Raw genomic sequence first — 15,448 nt, 5'->3', positions numbered from 1 at the left:
GCGTGCGTGCGCGCGTGCGCGCGCACACACACGAGAGGAACCGTCATTTTCCTATGTGCCCTCTGACATCAGCTACCTTCTCTGTAGCTACGGTTTCTCCACACTCAAATTAATCCCTGGCGATGAAAAATGAACCTCTCCCCCACCCATGCTTCTGCCTTTCGCCTCACGCCCCCAGAAAAGGGTTTCTTCTCCAAGCAGCCGGTGAAGATTTTTTTCCAAGTCACATGATCCAGGATGCTGGGGGAGAATCCTTCTTGGAACAGAGATGGGCCCAGAACGGACTCAGATGAGGAGAGATAAGGTGTGAGATGTGGAAGACTATATAAGAATGGATCCCCAGCTGCACGAAGTATTCAACAGCGTGGCCCCTTCTCAGGACACAGCCATGCATGTGCCAGAAGGCTCCGTCACCAGCCACTGGGGAACCGTGAGCCGGAATTATTTCTACTTCACAACCGCCACCCTGGCACTGTGTCTCATTTTTGCCGTGGCAACCATAATGGTCTTGGTGGTTCAGAAGACGGTAAGTGGCCTCCTTCCCCCTTCACCTTTCCTTTCTGATTTATGTTCCGTTTCTCCCAGGGAGCCTTGAGATCAAACAATAGAGTTGTTGGAGAGCAAAACTGAAATCCATATATCATGTAGTGAAAGGAAGAAAAGAAGCAGGAACTTCACTCTCTGAAACAACTCAGCTTGTTCAGAAAAACTTTGGTCACCAAAACAATCGTCTCACAGCGATTTAGGCTTAGATGAACCACCCTTGTGGAGGTGAGCAATGGGCCTTTAGAAATTCAGGTTGTTTATATCTTGCTGAGCCAGAGTCGTATGGAGGAAGGAACCACTAAGGAAACGATCAACATGTATGTTTGCACAACTTGTTCTCATGGCCGCGAGATCCTGAGACCAGATTCCAACGTGCCGTATGCTCAGTTCAAATGTCCCTGATGTTTCCGGGGCCTCATCCATTGCCAAGGGCTTTAAACAAGGAGCTATTGGTTCAGAGGCCAAGAGCAAAGACCCAAGCTCCTTCAAGAGCCGGGCATTTTCTCAGGAAGGGCCACAAGGCAAACAGACAGCTTGCCCGAAAGCCACTGCTTGGACAAGCTTAGGTTGTCAAAATAAATTTTGACAAAATTTCCCTAATGATTTTATTAGGGAACCAAGGTTTTACTTTTGTTTTGTTTTTAAGAATAGATCATTCAAGAATGTAAATACCTCACTTTGCCAAAGTGAAAAACCAGTGTGTTTATTACTCCACAGCACCTCCTGTTCATGGTCTTACAAGACTGTAAATGTGTTCTGTGCTTATTCCGTTGTCTGAGACCAATGCTTTGTGACACTCTGAATGTTAAGAAGAACTCGCTTGTGAAGGGTTTGGTATCCATTTTTCAAGTGTCCTAGAGCTGAAAATGGTAAAGGAAGCGTTGAAGTTCACATTTCCATGAAGGTGAAAGAAAGCAGGGTGGTTAATCTTTATTTCATTCCACTACCCAAATAACGATGAACCACCCTGTCTTCTTGTCTACTGTAGGCTTATCTACTTCTACAAAGAACATACTCTTGAAGGCACTTTGCGCCCCCCTTCTCTCGGGGCTCTGCAATTTCTTTCATTCTAATTTGGAGTACACCAGAGGTGTGTCATCTTATAGGAATGATCGAAGGATAAAAAAAACTGAAGTAGCCTTTTAGAAGGTTTTTATTTAAAGCTTGGTGAAAGAATTAGAAAGGGAGGGAGGCAAGGAAGGAACGTGGGTTTCAAATGCAAATATTTATTGAGCATCTATCTATGGTGTTCTAAGCACTAAGGATATAGCGCGGAACAAAACCAACAAACGCTCCGCTTTCATGTCACTTCTAGAACTTACTATCCGGCAATGTCTTTAAAGTTTCCATGGTGGTTGCATTTTCTATTCATGTAACAGAATGGGAGAGCGAAAAGAAGGAAGAAAAGGAAGGGAAAGGAAATAGAGACAAAGTCAAGATGGTGATGGGGGTTGGAAGGCGAGGGTGGTGACATGCTTGTGTGGCGCTAGAGAGAACTCCAGGTTGGTACTCATGCAAACCCACCTTTTAGTTGAGTTGATTCCGCCCCTGGCACAATTAGAGGGGATGTCTCTGCCTCGTTTTCACAGATGTGGAGAGTGGGCACTAGGGAAGGGATAGAGTTTGCACTAAGTCTCATCCTTAGAAAGTGATAGCTATACGACTGCTTGATTTCTTAATGAAAGCAACATCCTTTTGTCAATACAGGTACAGAAACACCTAGAAACTTTTCCAACTCTATTTTTGGCAGCTTTTTCTTCTAGTGCATCAGTTTCCCTGATTTATTTATCATTTTGGAAACCAAGGACTAGCTTGACACTGTAATTGTGTGGCTTGGTGTGATGAGTCCCTAGCCTGAGGAAAATCAATTACATGCTTAGAATCTAAGGCCTCTAATATCAAAAGGAATAGTGATATTAAATGCTAAGTGTGTGATGCACATCATCTGTCAACAATTTGTTCTGACATTAACCATTACAATAATTAAAAAGAAAGAGTTTGTCCTTTGAGCTTGGGTCAAGGGGAAGACTTTCTATAGGAAGAGGGAACAGAGGCAGGTGTTAGGACAGGTAGAATTTAGACAAGTGAAAAGACTAACACAGTGGTTCTCAACCTTCCTAATGCGGTGACCCTTTAATACAGTTCCTCATATTGTGGTGACTCCCAAACATAAAATTATTTTTGTTGTTACTTCATTACTGTCATTTTGCTACTGTTATGAATCCGGCAACCCCTATGAAGGGGTCGTTCAGCCTCCAAAGGGGTCACAACCCACAGGTTGAGAACTACTGCACAGGACCTCTGGGAAATATCCAAAGAACTTAACCCCGTTAAATTATCACAACCCCGTTACTTAAAATAAAATGGGTTGATAGGTACACTCTATGCGTGACTTTTTAGCCTAAGACGTCACAGTTCTAGATTAAAAGGATCTAGTGTTTAAAGCAAAATACATCTACAGTCAATACTAGTGATAGAAAGTAGGTTCACAGGGCTTCCTTGAGAGCACAAATTGGGGAGAGATTTATCCAGGTAGGTCTAACAAAAACCCCCCTGGGTATTGGTGTTTGGAGTTGGCTTGGGAAAGGTGAACAATTTCCAGTAAGTGAAGGCGTGACAGCAGAGGAGAGGTCATTCCTAGCCATTGGAACCAAACCAAACAATCGAACTCCCTGCCAGGGATCCGAGGGCCACTCACAGCAACTGTCCCTGTCAGTTTGCGAGACTGTAACTGTTTATGGAAGCAGAAAGCCCTGTCTGTCTCTGGAGGAGCCCCTGGTGGTTTTAAACTGCTGACTTTACAGATCACAGCCCCACTCATCACCATTGTGCCACCATCGTGCTCTGCATCAAGGCACCAGGGAGAAAAGATGTAAGACATACAGGAAAATGATCAGAAACCTCCTTCGTCATCACAGCTAAGCTCAAAGCCCAACCCTTTCGGAGAGACGAAAAGAACGTCGGTTTCAAACAAATCTTCATCGAGCATCTATCTATTGTGTGCAGGATATTGTTCTAAGCACGAGGATATGTTTCTGAACAAAACCTCTGTTTTCATGTTGCTTCTAGAACTCACTATCTAGTGAAGTACTTCAAGTTTCCATGGAGGTTGCCTTTTCTCTTCCTTTCAGCTGCTTATTAATTATAAAATATTACAGCCTCATAGTTTCGGACAAACAACCAGTGAAAGGAAAGAAAAGAGAAGTCGTTCATATGCTCCCGACACAACCATGAAATCCTCTTCCCCGAGGTAATCACCATGAACCACTTCTTGTGGGTCCACGGAAACCCTTGTGCCCCGACAAGTGTCTTGCACACACGTCCTTTCAGTAAAGCAGAAAATGTGCACCTTGCTTGATTCACTTGCCAGTGTGTCTTGGAAGCATTTCCACGTCGATACAAAGAAGTCCACCTCATTCTCTTGAAGAGCTGCATAGTGTCCTCTTGGACGGACGCTTCATCATTTAGTTTAGCTGTGTCCAGTGAAGGACACTTGCCTTTTTCTCTGTGCCTTTCTCCCCCTGAGCGCACAATGGTGAGTGTATCTGTAAGCTAAATTCCCGTAGAGGGAAGGGAAGGTGAAATTTCATTTCAGTAAATAATGACAATCAGAAGTAAAAGTTCTACCAAGATGACACACCTCTTCACTTATATATAGGGAAAAAAGAACATTGATTTATTACCGAGTACAGTAATATACAGTAATCCATAGGAGAATAGAATCATGATGAAATGTCTCCTAATATATATACCAAGGAAAAAGAAAAGCAATGTTCTTCTGGTGTAACTCCTTGCAATAGAGGGCTGTATAGTAAGATAGACTTCTCAGTTAACGGCGTGAAGTTCCCAAACAGCATGTTTCACTGCTAACCACCAGGTGAGATTCAAGTTCACCCAAAGGCACCTTGAAGGAAAGTCCTGGTGGTCAGCCCTGGAGCCCCCTGTGGAGCACAGTCCAGTTGGACACACCTGAAAACACCACAAATAGGAGGCCATAGGATGCTAACTATTTTGTTTACAGTTATCACGTCCTCGATCACAGGGGCATGTCCGCATTGGAAAATTGGAGACTGGGCTCAGCTGATCCCTGGAGATAACCATACCCACCCCAAACTGCTAGCGCAAGGGCTCAGGATCAGCACGATTTCAAGGATCCCTTTCAAGACAGGCAGACAAAGCAGCTGTCGCCTTGCCCTTTATAAACAACGAAAAGGGCGTTTTGATTTATTCTGACAACACTATTCTTCCTTCTCACGAGCATCTAAGTGTCTGTTTAGGGGTGGTCATTATTGGTGATGGTGAGACTGTGTGGGGTTGTTTTTTAAGCTCAGAAACATACGTTTGTGAAAACATGGAATATAAGATAATGGAGTTTATCGTGAATTTTTGGAAACCACCTCATAGATGAGTGAGTTGAAATAGCTGTGGTGCTTCCTTTTACCCAGATTATTCTCCACACTGGACATTCATTCCATGTATCAGTCTTAAAAATATATCAATAAGAATAATATCAAGAGCAAACCCTGAGCTGAGCTGCGAGGGAAAGACCCATGCAGGCCTGGCAGGACCTCTGTCTTCTGAGAACCTTGTCAAATTGAGACGATGACACCCAAACACCAAGAGCTTGATTGCAGACAGAAGAACACCTGGTGCACACACCAGAAGAGAGGTGGGAATCTTTGGGGTGATGAAGGGGTTTGCAGAACTGGAAAAGTGTTTGTTTGTTGGAGGTTATCTTAATCTAGCATGTTGTTATTACAAATGCAATTAGGAAATTGAATTTAGAAATTAAACATATTGGTTAGAAATACAAAATGTCATGCTCCATCCCAGACCTACTACTTTGGTTTCTTAGTGCTGCTATGACTTGAACCAACAGAAATGTCTGGCCTCCCAGTTTAGAGGGTTGGGCATCTGATTTCAGGTCATCATTGCTATTGAAAATCTCTCTGCTGGTTCTAGCGGGAAATTCTTATTTCTCTAGCCAACCATCTTGGCGTTCCCTGTTTTAGGTTACTCTGTCATCTTCAGACAGTGTGGGTCTTCTCCTTGTCTGTTTTCTTCTGCATGTTCTCTGGTCTCTTAAATTTCAGGTCAGTTAGCTTAAGTACACCCTATACTGCTATGGTCCTATTAACACAACAACGAAAATCTTAGGCTCAAATGTGATTGCATCCACAGGCATCGGGCTTGGGATTTATAGCACATATTATGGGGGACACAATTCAATCCATAACACCTACTAAATCAAAATCTTCCTCTAAGAAGATATGTGAATTTTGGGCACATTAAGATTTGAGAAGCATTGAATAAGTGATCTTCCCCTGTCCTTTTTTTATTGTCTCTTATACCAGTGATTGTTTTTTGAAGGGTCCAGGCTAGTTCTCTTATAGAATGTTTCACATTCTACATTGGTCTTAGTACATATATATCCTTGTGATTAAATTTAGATGAAGGGGTTGGGGCCAGAATATACACAAATCTACTCACTGCCAGCAAGTCTCTTCCAACTCCTAGTGAACCCATAGCACAGAGAGAACTGCTCCTGGGGCGTCCCGGACTGTAAGTCTTCACAGGAGCTTGATATTTCTCCCTGAGTTGCTTGTGGGTTGTAACTGCTGACCTTCTGGTTCGCAGCCTAGCACATGAACCATTCTATCACCAGGGTTCCTTAGGAGGAGTTATTGGACAGCGCTTATCATAGCTCCTGGGACATACGCAGTGCTTGCCATTAGCAGCCCAATCCAAGCCCACAGAGATACCAGGATCCTAGACCAGTACAGAAGGAATGTTATATGATTCCTAGTGTCTCACAGCGAGGCATGCATATCAAGTTGTCCCCTTATTGGTGAAGATACATTTAGTCACTTGATTCGGGTGATGATTCCTGGATAGCTCTTTTGTAGAACATATGTTCTCGATGGATAAAAGACAAATATCCTCCCCTCAATGGTTTTGCCATTCCTTGGCTATCCTTTGTCTGAATCAATTAATACACTGGGAGTGGACTAATAATGATCATCTCATCATAGTCTTTCTATACTTCTTAGCATTTGTGTTAGTCTGGGTTGACTAGAGAAACAAATCCAGAGACACTCATATATGTTTAAGAGAGAACCTTATATCAAAGAGAAATTATACATTAGGAAAACATCCCAGCCCAGTTCAGATCAAGTCCATGAGTCCGATATTACCCCACATGTCAATACTAGTCCATAAATTCCTCTTTAGATTCACACACTTATGCAATGATGCTGAATGCAGGAAGATCACAGGCCAGTGGGTGGAAAGTCTTGTGGATTCAGTGGTGGTAGAAGCACTTCAGTCTGGCGTAGTAGCTCCATGTGGCTTGTCAGTAGGAAGACGAAGCAGAGAGAGTGTCCCCCACCTCCAGGGAGGAAAATAGGAGTTCCATGGACAATCTGCAGGAGAAGGCCATGCCCACACAGAGGTCTCATTGGCTATGGCCTGATTGACTGTCTAGACCCCACCCCTTCACAAGTTGACAGGAGATGATGTAACTGCCAGAGCATTTTTCTGAAGAGAAGAGTTCTCCAGGGGGAGAACCATCGTCAGTACAGGTCAGGTGGTAAGGGACTCCAGAGGAAGCAAAAGAAGGAGCCGAGGCACCGCTCCAAATGGATGGTGTGAGGAGAGCAGTGGTGGTGTCCAAACAGAGGTCAGCTCAGATCATACAGGGATAGAAGGATGCAGGACTAGACAAGACAAGCTGATGGAGGGGGCCCCACTTATCTAAGCCCAACTCCATATTCAGGCCTGGGGGGAGGAGGATTTCTGGTTGCCTATTGAGTGAGCTTTATGCCCTTGCTACACAAGGAGGGTCCTGGCCCAATTGCAAGACTAAGACCTCATTACAGACCTACTGAATCTGCATCTGCATTAAATAAGATCCCAAATTGATTCTTATGCCCTTTAAAGTGTGAAAGGACACTGGTGGTATCATGGGTTATGAGTTCGGCTGTTTACCACGAGGTCATCAGTTTGGCTCCATCCGTGGCTCAGAGGAAGACAGATGAGGCTGTTTCCGACTGTGAGAATTTACAGCTTCTGAAAATCTACAGAGCAGTTCTACTCTGCCTCATACAGTCGATGTGACTCAGAACTGGCTCTACGGCCATTTCTTTGTTTGAGTTTAAAAAGTTTTAAGCAGCACTGGTATGTCTGTGGGATAAGCATTGAGCACCTAATCACAGGTTGGCAGTTCAAATATACTAGTCACTCTAAAGGAAAAAGATGAGGCTAAGTGCTCCATAAAGATGTATAATCCCAGAACACCCCAAGTCGTTATCAATTCAATGGCAGTGACTTGGGTTTGGTCCAATTCCTGCTTTAACCATGCCAAACCAGTTGTTCCCAATGAAAATAGCTTTTTGTCCGGGGCTTTTCTTTGAAGTCCATTCACTTGCCGATCAAGCCTCAGTTTGCTGTAGGACTTAGAACCATTCATTCTGGTTTGACCCACTGAGAATTTGCATTTTTCAGTCCAGACAAGCCAATCAGAATCTACAGTTCAACTAACAAGCTCCTCAGCTGACTCAGATAGAGATCTACGTCAAAGCATGTGGGCATCTTGTTCAAATGTGCGTTCAGATTCAAACACTGCCTGACTTTAAAGAGGCAGGATGGCGTGGTAGTTAAGAGTATTACCTTCAAAGTCAACACACCTGAGTTTGAAGCCTCCCTCAGCCATTCACCACCTATGGGACCTCCAATTAGGTTACTCCTAGAAATCTTCATCAATTGCTAACTCTTAGGGTCAAGGTAATGGCCAAATGAGATAATGCATCTAAAGCATGAACCTCAGGAGTGCTGTCATGTAACTCTCATGAAGAGCTTAGGATAAGCTAGCTTAAAAATAAAAGAGGCATTCCTGACGAACGCACTCACGGGCCAGGGGTCAGACCCTGCTTTATAAAAATAACTGTAAGGCTAGAGAGGAAACGGATAAGGAATTTCTCCAGAAATCAGTTGTCTGCAATAAATTTACATCAAAAGGGGCATGTTTGGCAAAAGCAGATGGGGGATTTCATAGTCCCTGCACATTATTGTTCTGTGAAAAGAAACTAGCCTTTCAAAATATTAGAACAAATATGATGCATCGTATTACCTTAAGGCCAAGGTAATGCCCAAAATAGCTCTCTTTTTCAAATACTTGATGACATTTTAAATGCAATCCCTTATTCCCATAACGCCTTAGGAAAGGTAAGACTCATTAGCCTTCTAATCATGGTGATTAAAGAAGCAGAGGCAACACTCCTAAATAAGAAGCATGACTGGGAGCAGGGGGCTTCACCGGGGATTAAGAGGTTAGCCATAACAGGTCTGCCCTCCCAAAACAGGAAGAATATTTTTATTGTTGAGGATACCCACCATGACCCACTGAGTCTGAAAGAAAGGGGAAGCACGCTTAAATTAAAACAGATAAAAATGTAGTTGGTCGGTAACCACGGGGATGAGGTTTCCTGAGCTACACAATGGGGCCGGGAATGGCAAGTAAGAAGGACCTTTGGCTGTGTCTGTGTGTGTCCAGTGGACTTCCTGACTCAAAGGGAAGTTACTGAGCAGCATGGTCTGATCCCCCCCCCCCCAACCCAAGTCAGGGCCAAGATTCCCCTGCAAAATGTGGGTGAGAATTCTAGGACACTTTCACTCACACCCCCTTACCATCGAAGGGCTTCTGAGGCTGTAAATCTTTACAGGAGCAAAACGGTCACTTTTCTCTCTGGAACCGATTGGTGCCTTTGAACTGCTGACCCTGGCAGTTCGCAGCCCGACTTGTAACCCACTATCCCACCCCCATGGCTGCTTTGGAGGAGATGATGTAAGGCACTACGCAGAGTACCTGGGGGCATCGACAGTCTTCAGTAAATTTTAACAGTCACCAGCTCTTTTGAGACCCTGTCTCTCCATCTCCCAATGCAAGGTTGTTTATCCAAAAACAGACAGTGACTGTGTCTACCTTTCGCTTCTGAAGACAGCATCTCTCCTGGGCAGTGTAAAGAACACCAAACAGATAGATAGTCCGCAATTGGCAGCTGGCTAGTGAAAGCTGTGGAGGTCTCAGGCCTAGAAGACTTCAATCACAGAAATGGGGATTTTGCATTGCTTATATTTCCTAAGCCTGATGCAGAGTTCGGTGGCAAAGTGCTTTCTGGTACTAAGACGCTTTCTAATTGACAGCCACCTGTTGGAAGTTAGAAAACCCAAAATACTCAGATGACAGAGTGAAGCTTTCCCTGACCCCCAATATAAATTAGTCTTCCTCCTCAAGATGTTCTCTTATAAGCTTGCTGTTCATAGTCCAGTCGAAGGTCCGTGAAGGTCATCTGGGACCTTGCCAGAAATAGACGCTGGAATTCCATCTAAGCCAATGGAATTAGAGTTTGCATGGTAATGAGATCCTTAGGTGAGTTTTGGATGAAGATTGGAGTTTAAGGAACACTCTGCATCTGTATATGTTCATCTGTAGTTTTCAATGACTGCCTAGTCCGCTAAACCATAAAATCAATCAGGGTGTCTTTCAATGACTCAACATGCATTTAATGAGTAATTCTCTGGTAATTTCCCTACGCTATTGTCCTCGGGGTGGCTCCACTGGTCTTGCTGTTGTAGCATTCGCTAGTTGTCCCTGGACACTTCCCTGGGCAGGAGAAAGTGCACTGGCGACTTCAGCAATCCTGGCACCAAATTGAAATATTAAAGTTGGCCCTTTGTGTCTTTTCATGTTGCACAAACCAGTACACATGCTGGCAGCGAATAAGGTGTTTATTGCAATCTGCAAGGCGATTTGTCATCATACAGAGGCAACATGAAGGGGAATTTTGTGATGACAAGTTTTCCGATGAACTGCATGCGTAATTGAGAGACCACAAATGCACACCATAGTTATGTTAAGTAGATCTCAACCAAAGCAATAAAATCATGAAATATTAGAGAGCAGAAGTCAAAACCTGACCAATCAAATCCATCTCCCTTCCCCTGAAAAGCTCAAGTTCGAAAGTCGAAAGTGACTTCCTCGTGATGCACAGAGGAGGGCTCTGTTGGAGCTTTGCCTCTGGGAAGTTTCCTTACCTCCGGAGCACATGGGCTGGGGCAGAGATCCAGGCATTAGAAAAGAAGCCTTCGCTGGGAAGCAAAGGGCATGGCTTCTAGGGAGACAGTAGAATACAGGGGAACTCCAGAAGGTTCTATCGAGCTGCTCATTCAGAATGCAAAGAAAAGAGACTGTTTTCTTGATTTGGTAGAGATTGGAAAGCTCTTTTGTCCATGTTGTACATGCTCCCACCTCTCTCCGTCTTCCCTGAGACGTTAGTTCAGCACACTGGGCAGGTTCAACCATGAGCGTGCATTCTTCATTGGAGGACACTTGAAGAATGTCTCCAGGGCTGAGATGGGAGAGGGGAAAGAGGCAAGCAAGGGCCCAGGAAGTTCGTCTCTGAGGACTCTCTTAGGGAAGAGAACTGTGCCTGAGTCTTCTCCTGTATCTCTCTTCGTGCACCTGAGCTGGACCTGCCTCTATCTCGTCCAGCCCCCTGAGGGGTGTCCCTTTCAGAAGGCATTCTGTTTCTGCCAACGTCCTGACTTATTTGTGTGCTTATTGTCTAATAAATAATCCATAGCACATCATGTAATCGATACATATTTATTACATATATATTTATCTTGATAAGTAGACATCTATTTAATAAAATACAAATATAACAAATCAAAGAGTTTAAGGACTTTGTTTCATTATTTATGTTGTTCTCACAGTGTGGTACATAAACTTTCAAATATATATGTAAGAGATGATATCATCACACTGTCTGGCCTATAAACACTTAATTCAGAATTTCCAACCACGGGAAAAACAGAGCTATGCCTTTCCAGGTTTGCTTGCAACATATTTTTACTATTCAATGAATCAAATATGGAAAAAAAACCCACACATACACTACTCTTGGTTTTTCTTGTATTTATTGAAGAGGGAGAAAAATAAACACATGTGAAGGGGAAAGGGCAATGACTTAGGAATGAAGAATCCAAGCTTTCGGTCCCTGAATTGACAGGACAGTCGGATCTTGTGCCAGTCTCTATCTCTCTCAATCCTGGGTTCCTGGCCTACGAATTGGGAACGATGATCCTTGTCTGCATTTCTGACAGGGGTTAAGGAAATGGGTAAGAAACTCCTTTGTAAAAACTAAGCCAATGGATTTTTTCCTTTAATTTACAAGTCAGACTGAAGGTGAATTCTAAAGAGCACAATACACTGAGAATAATCAGTAGGGAGGCACCGGGAAAGATGGGCTGTTGTGACTGACTGTCATCCTCACGATTGCTTCTTTTTCCTTTCTTTCTCTGCCAGGGTTCTTCTTCCATTACCAACCTAGGCGACAGCACCCCTTATAAAGGAGGTAAGAGCTTGATATTAGAAGCAAATGTGTAGTGGCTCACGCAGATGACATCATAAGGTATAAAAACTGAGTAGTGACCATAGACTCTATTCAGTGCCCAACATAACCAGGGGTTAAGGAAGGCAGGTCTCAGGGCTGAGCTGATGCATCTAGATTCATTTTGTGGCCAATGCTATTGTCCCCACCAATTCTCCCATCTGAAACCAACAGTCCCACAAGTGCAAATTCCTACCTCAGATACAGGATATTGCATAGGTACTACCAGGAACGCAAAGTAAGATACTTTAAGAGCTTGAAATCTAGAGTTGGGTTACTGAGGATAGATCTTGACTTGCCTTTGCACCTCAGAGCCTCAATTTCTCATCTATAAAATGGGGATGATAATAATATCCACCTAAGGTACATATTGGAGAAGCCAGTCAAATCATGGTCCTGAATTGCTTAGCATGGCAACCAGCACATTGTAATCATCAGGTAACTGGTATTAGCCAACCTGGATAGGGAAGTTTAGGACACAGAAAAACGAACTGCCTCATTCCCATATTTCTAATCACGATGAATGGATGAATGCTTTGTCTCCTGTAGTCCCAGAAAGGGGATGCGCAGAATTCAGTGAGCACTGAAGATGGAAATGTTGAGATACTGTAATCTGATTCATCTTTTCATTTACACAAGGGGGAAAGCTTGGTTCAGAGAAGGGAAGTGTCTTGCCGAAGGCTATACAGAACCAACTCGAGAATCCAGATGTCCTTAATTTTAATGCAGCATTCTTTCTATACAAGAACATTAACCTAATATTAGGCCCCTCGGCTTTATCTCCCCCCACACCTTGGATTTACTGTTTTTATCCCAACAGTTTCATTCACATATAATTCACATAGCATAAAATTAGATGGTTCCGTCATATAAAGAACAGTTGTACAATCAGCACCACAGTCCATTTTAGAACACTTTTTTCATTCTTGTATTGATAGTTATTAGCTCCCCATCTCCCTCCAACTTCCCCTGCTATACCCACAAGGAACCATTAATCCAGGTACCATCTTCATAGATTTATGTATCCTGGATTTCACATATAAACATTTCTTTAATTAACAATAACAATAAAGTAAAATAGATCAAAACTCCAAATCGAAAAGAAAGCAGGAAATCTTAAAAACTAGAGCAAAGGTAAATGGATCATAAGGGAGATCAGGTGATGGGGTGCTAAATTGTAACCTAACTGAGTCTGCAACAACCCACTTTCCAATGTGTCCTGCATGACACACAGCAAGGCTATTCACATCCCTAGTTCCTGGTCAGACGGATTCACCAGGGGCTTCATCTACATGTGTTTCCTCTTCCCTTTTATTCTTAAACTGAAACAGCTTTAAAATGGGTCAAAAGGGAAATCAAAGGATGACATTACTTTTTAACCTAACTACATCTGCCATAATCCAGGTTACAATGCTCTCTGATAACAAGACTATTCACAACCCTCAACTATGGTCAAAGAGTGTTCACAGGAGGCTCATTCCATGTATGGGCCCTACGGATGGATTTCGGGCTTCCACTGTCATCCATAGCCTTCTGAAAACCCAGTGTTCACAACTTTAGCTCTGATACCATTCCCTCCTTTAGATTTGGATTATATTACTTACAATTCTTGGGTCACACCAGTTGGTGTGAGCTCGCTAATCTTTAGAACCTAAATTCCAAATATAGTTGCTTAATCTGGCAGCCCCAAGGAAAACAGAAAAGGAGACGGGGTGGACCCCCATGGGCACCAGTTCAAGCCATCAGCACATTCTTGGGATCAGAGGACATGGGTGTCTCGACATAACTCCCCGTCCCGACACCATCACACTTGGCGTTCTCCTTCACACTGCTCTGGGCCATGCCCTTCCTGCTCTCTGTCAGCCAGAAACTTTCAGTAGAAGCCAAAGGCCCTAACAGATAAGCCCTCTGGATCTTTCAGAGCAGACCAATAATAGACATTTTGTCAACAGTTTGCTACTTAACATGCCACCTCAGTTCCTATACTTCCCGTGTAGACAAACAGTAGCCTTAGTGAAGAAAGGCTCAGAAACCAGTAAATAGCCAGAAAATAAACATTCTGGGCTTTGGGGGGCAATGAGGTCTCTGTCCCATCTGCTCAACTTTGCCACTCCAGGACTGAAATGCCACAGACGACCTGTAAGAGAATGGTTCTAGCTGTCTTTCAACACATTTTTATTTTGAGAAAAGCAGTGGAGGGCTGAATTTGGTGACTATTTGGATATTTGAACTCACCAACTTCTTTAGTGGATCCAGCATAGACTTTGGATTTCAACATCTGCCTTAACCATGTAACACACACTCACAAAGAGCCTTGCACTAAGCAAAGCAAACTGAATGAAGGTAAACACCACACACACACACACACACACACACACACACACACACACACACCTCTACCGTTCACCACCACTGCTTCCTCCCAGAGTCTTCAGGTGAGATGGGAGCTTTCACCTTTTCAGAGGGTGAGGTCATCCTTAACATAATCATGACCACAATCACAAAGGTCCTTGGGATGAAGCCATGGGACAGTGGCCACTCTGGATTCCAGCTCTGTCACGTACAGAGCACTTCAATCATGGGTGGCCAGACCCAGAGCTTCTGGCTGGTGCTGCTGGCCGAATGACAAAGCTTTCACCCATCCAGAATGGAGTGGGAAAAAGAAGGATAAGCAAGCCCCTTTTGCACATAAACCCACTGCTATGGAATCGATTCCGTCTCATAGAGACCCAATATAGTGTTTCTGAGGCTATACATCTTTAAGGGAGTAGATAGCTTCATCTCCCTCCCAAGGAGCAGCCCATGGGTTTGAACTTCCAACCTTGGGTTAGCAGTCCAACACTTACCTGACAGCGCCACAAAGGCCTTGGGTTTTCACATAACCAATTGTATTGAATATAGGGGCCTTTCTTTTTTTCTGAGAGAATGTTCTTCCTGAATTATTTAGTGTTGAATGCAGAATTGTGTTTCCTTTATAACACAAAGTTGCTGGAGATGGCAGTTCAACTGGATTGCTTTCTTGGCGTGGTTGTTTCATTTCAATGGTCCTAATAGGCATCTCAGTGCTGACCCTGGAATGTTCATTTTGGGGGGAAATTTCTTTGATCTGTGAAAATCAAAGTTTGGGAAGCCATGGACTAGTTTAGTTGTGGTGTTCCTTCCTCTCTGATACAGTTATGATTGTTATGTTGCTGATTTCATGATTGCGAATAGCAAATAGGAACTCACCCCAAACCGATCTTAATTCCCACACCATGTTTCCACAACCAGAAATGTCTCCAAATGCCAGCATAATCTCCACCAGGACTCACTAGTTTTGCTAAAGTGCCTCCCTTTAGCTTCAATGCCATGAGAGCAGTGGTTCTTAGCTTCAATGCCATGGGAGCGGTGGTTCTTAGCTTCTATGCCATGGGAGCGGTGGTTCTTAGCTTCAATGCCATGGGAGCGGTGGT

At 43.6% G+C, this 15,448-nt stretch overlaps 1 protein-coding gene across 1 annotated transcript in view; it reads left to right on the top strand.

Annotated features, from left to right (window-relative positions):
* Window positions 1-331: 331 nt before the first annotated feature.
* The window catches only part of TNFSF8 (TNF superfamily member 8), a 30,568-nt gene continuing 15,451 nt past the window's right edge, over window positions 332-15,448 (top strand). Inside the window, exons 1-2 of the mRNA XM_004712583.1 lie at window positions 332-526; window positions 11,912-11,960. Of these exons, the coding sequence (XP_004712640.1) occupies window positions 332-526; window positions 11,912-11,960 (244 nt within the window). The remainder of the gene's footprint in view (window positions 527-11,911; window positions 11,961-15,448) is intronic.

Source organism: Echinops telfairi, unplaced genomic scaffold (assembly GCF_000313985.2).
Source record: "Echinops telfairi isolate 266 unplaced genomic scaffold, ASM31398v2 ScPeMD7_7410;HRSCAF=8448, whole genome shotgun sequence".
In the NCBI taxonomy this organism is placed as follows: Eukaryota; Metazoa; Chordata; class Mammalia; order Afrosoricida; family Tenrecidae; genus Echinops; species Echinops telfairi.
This window is presented reverse-complemented; position numbering and strand designations above follow the sequence as displayed.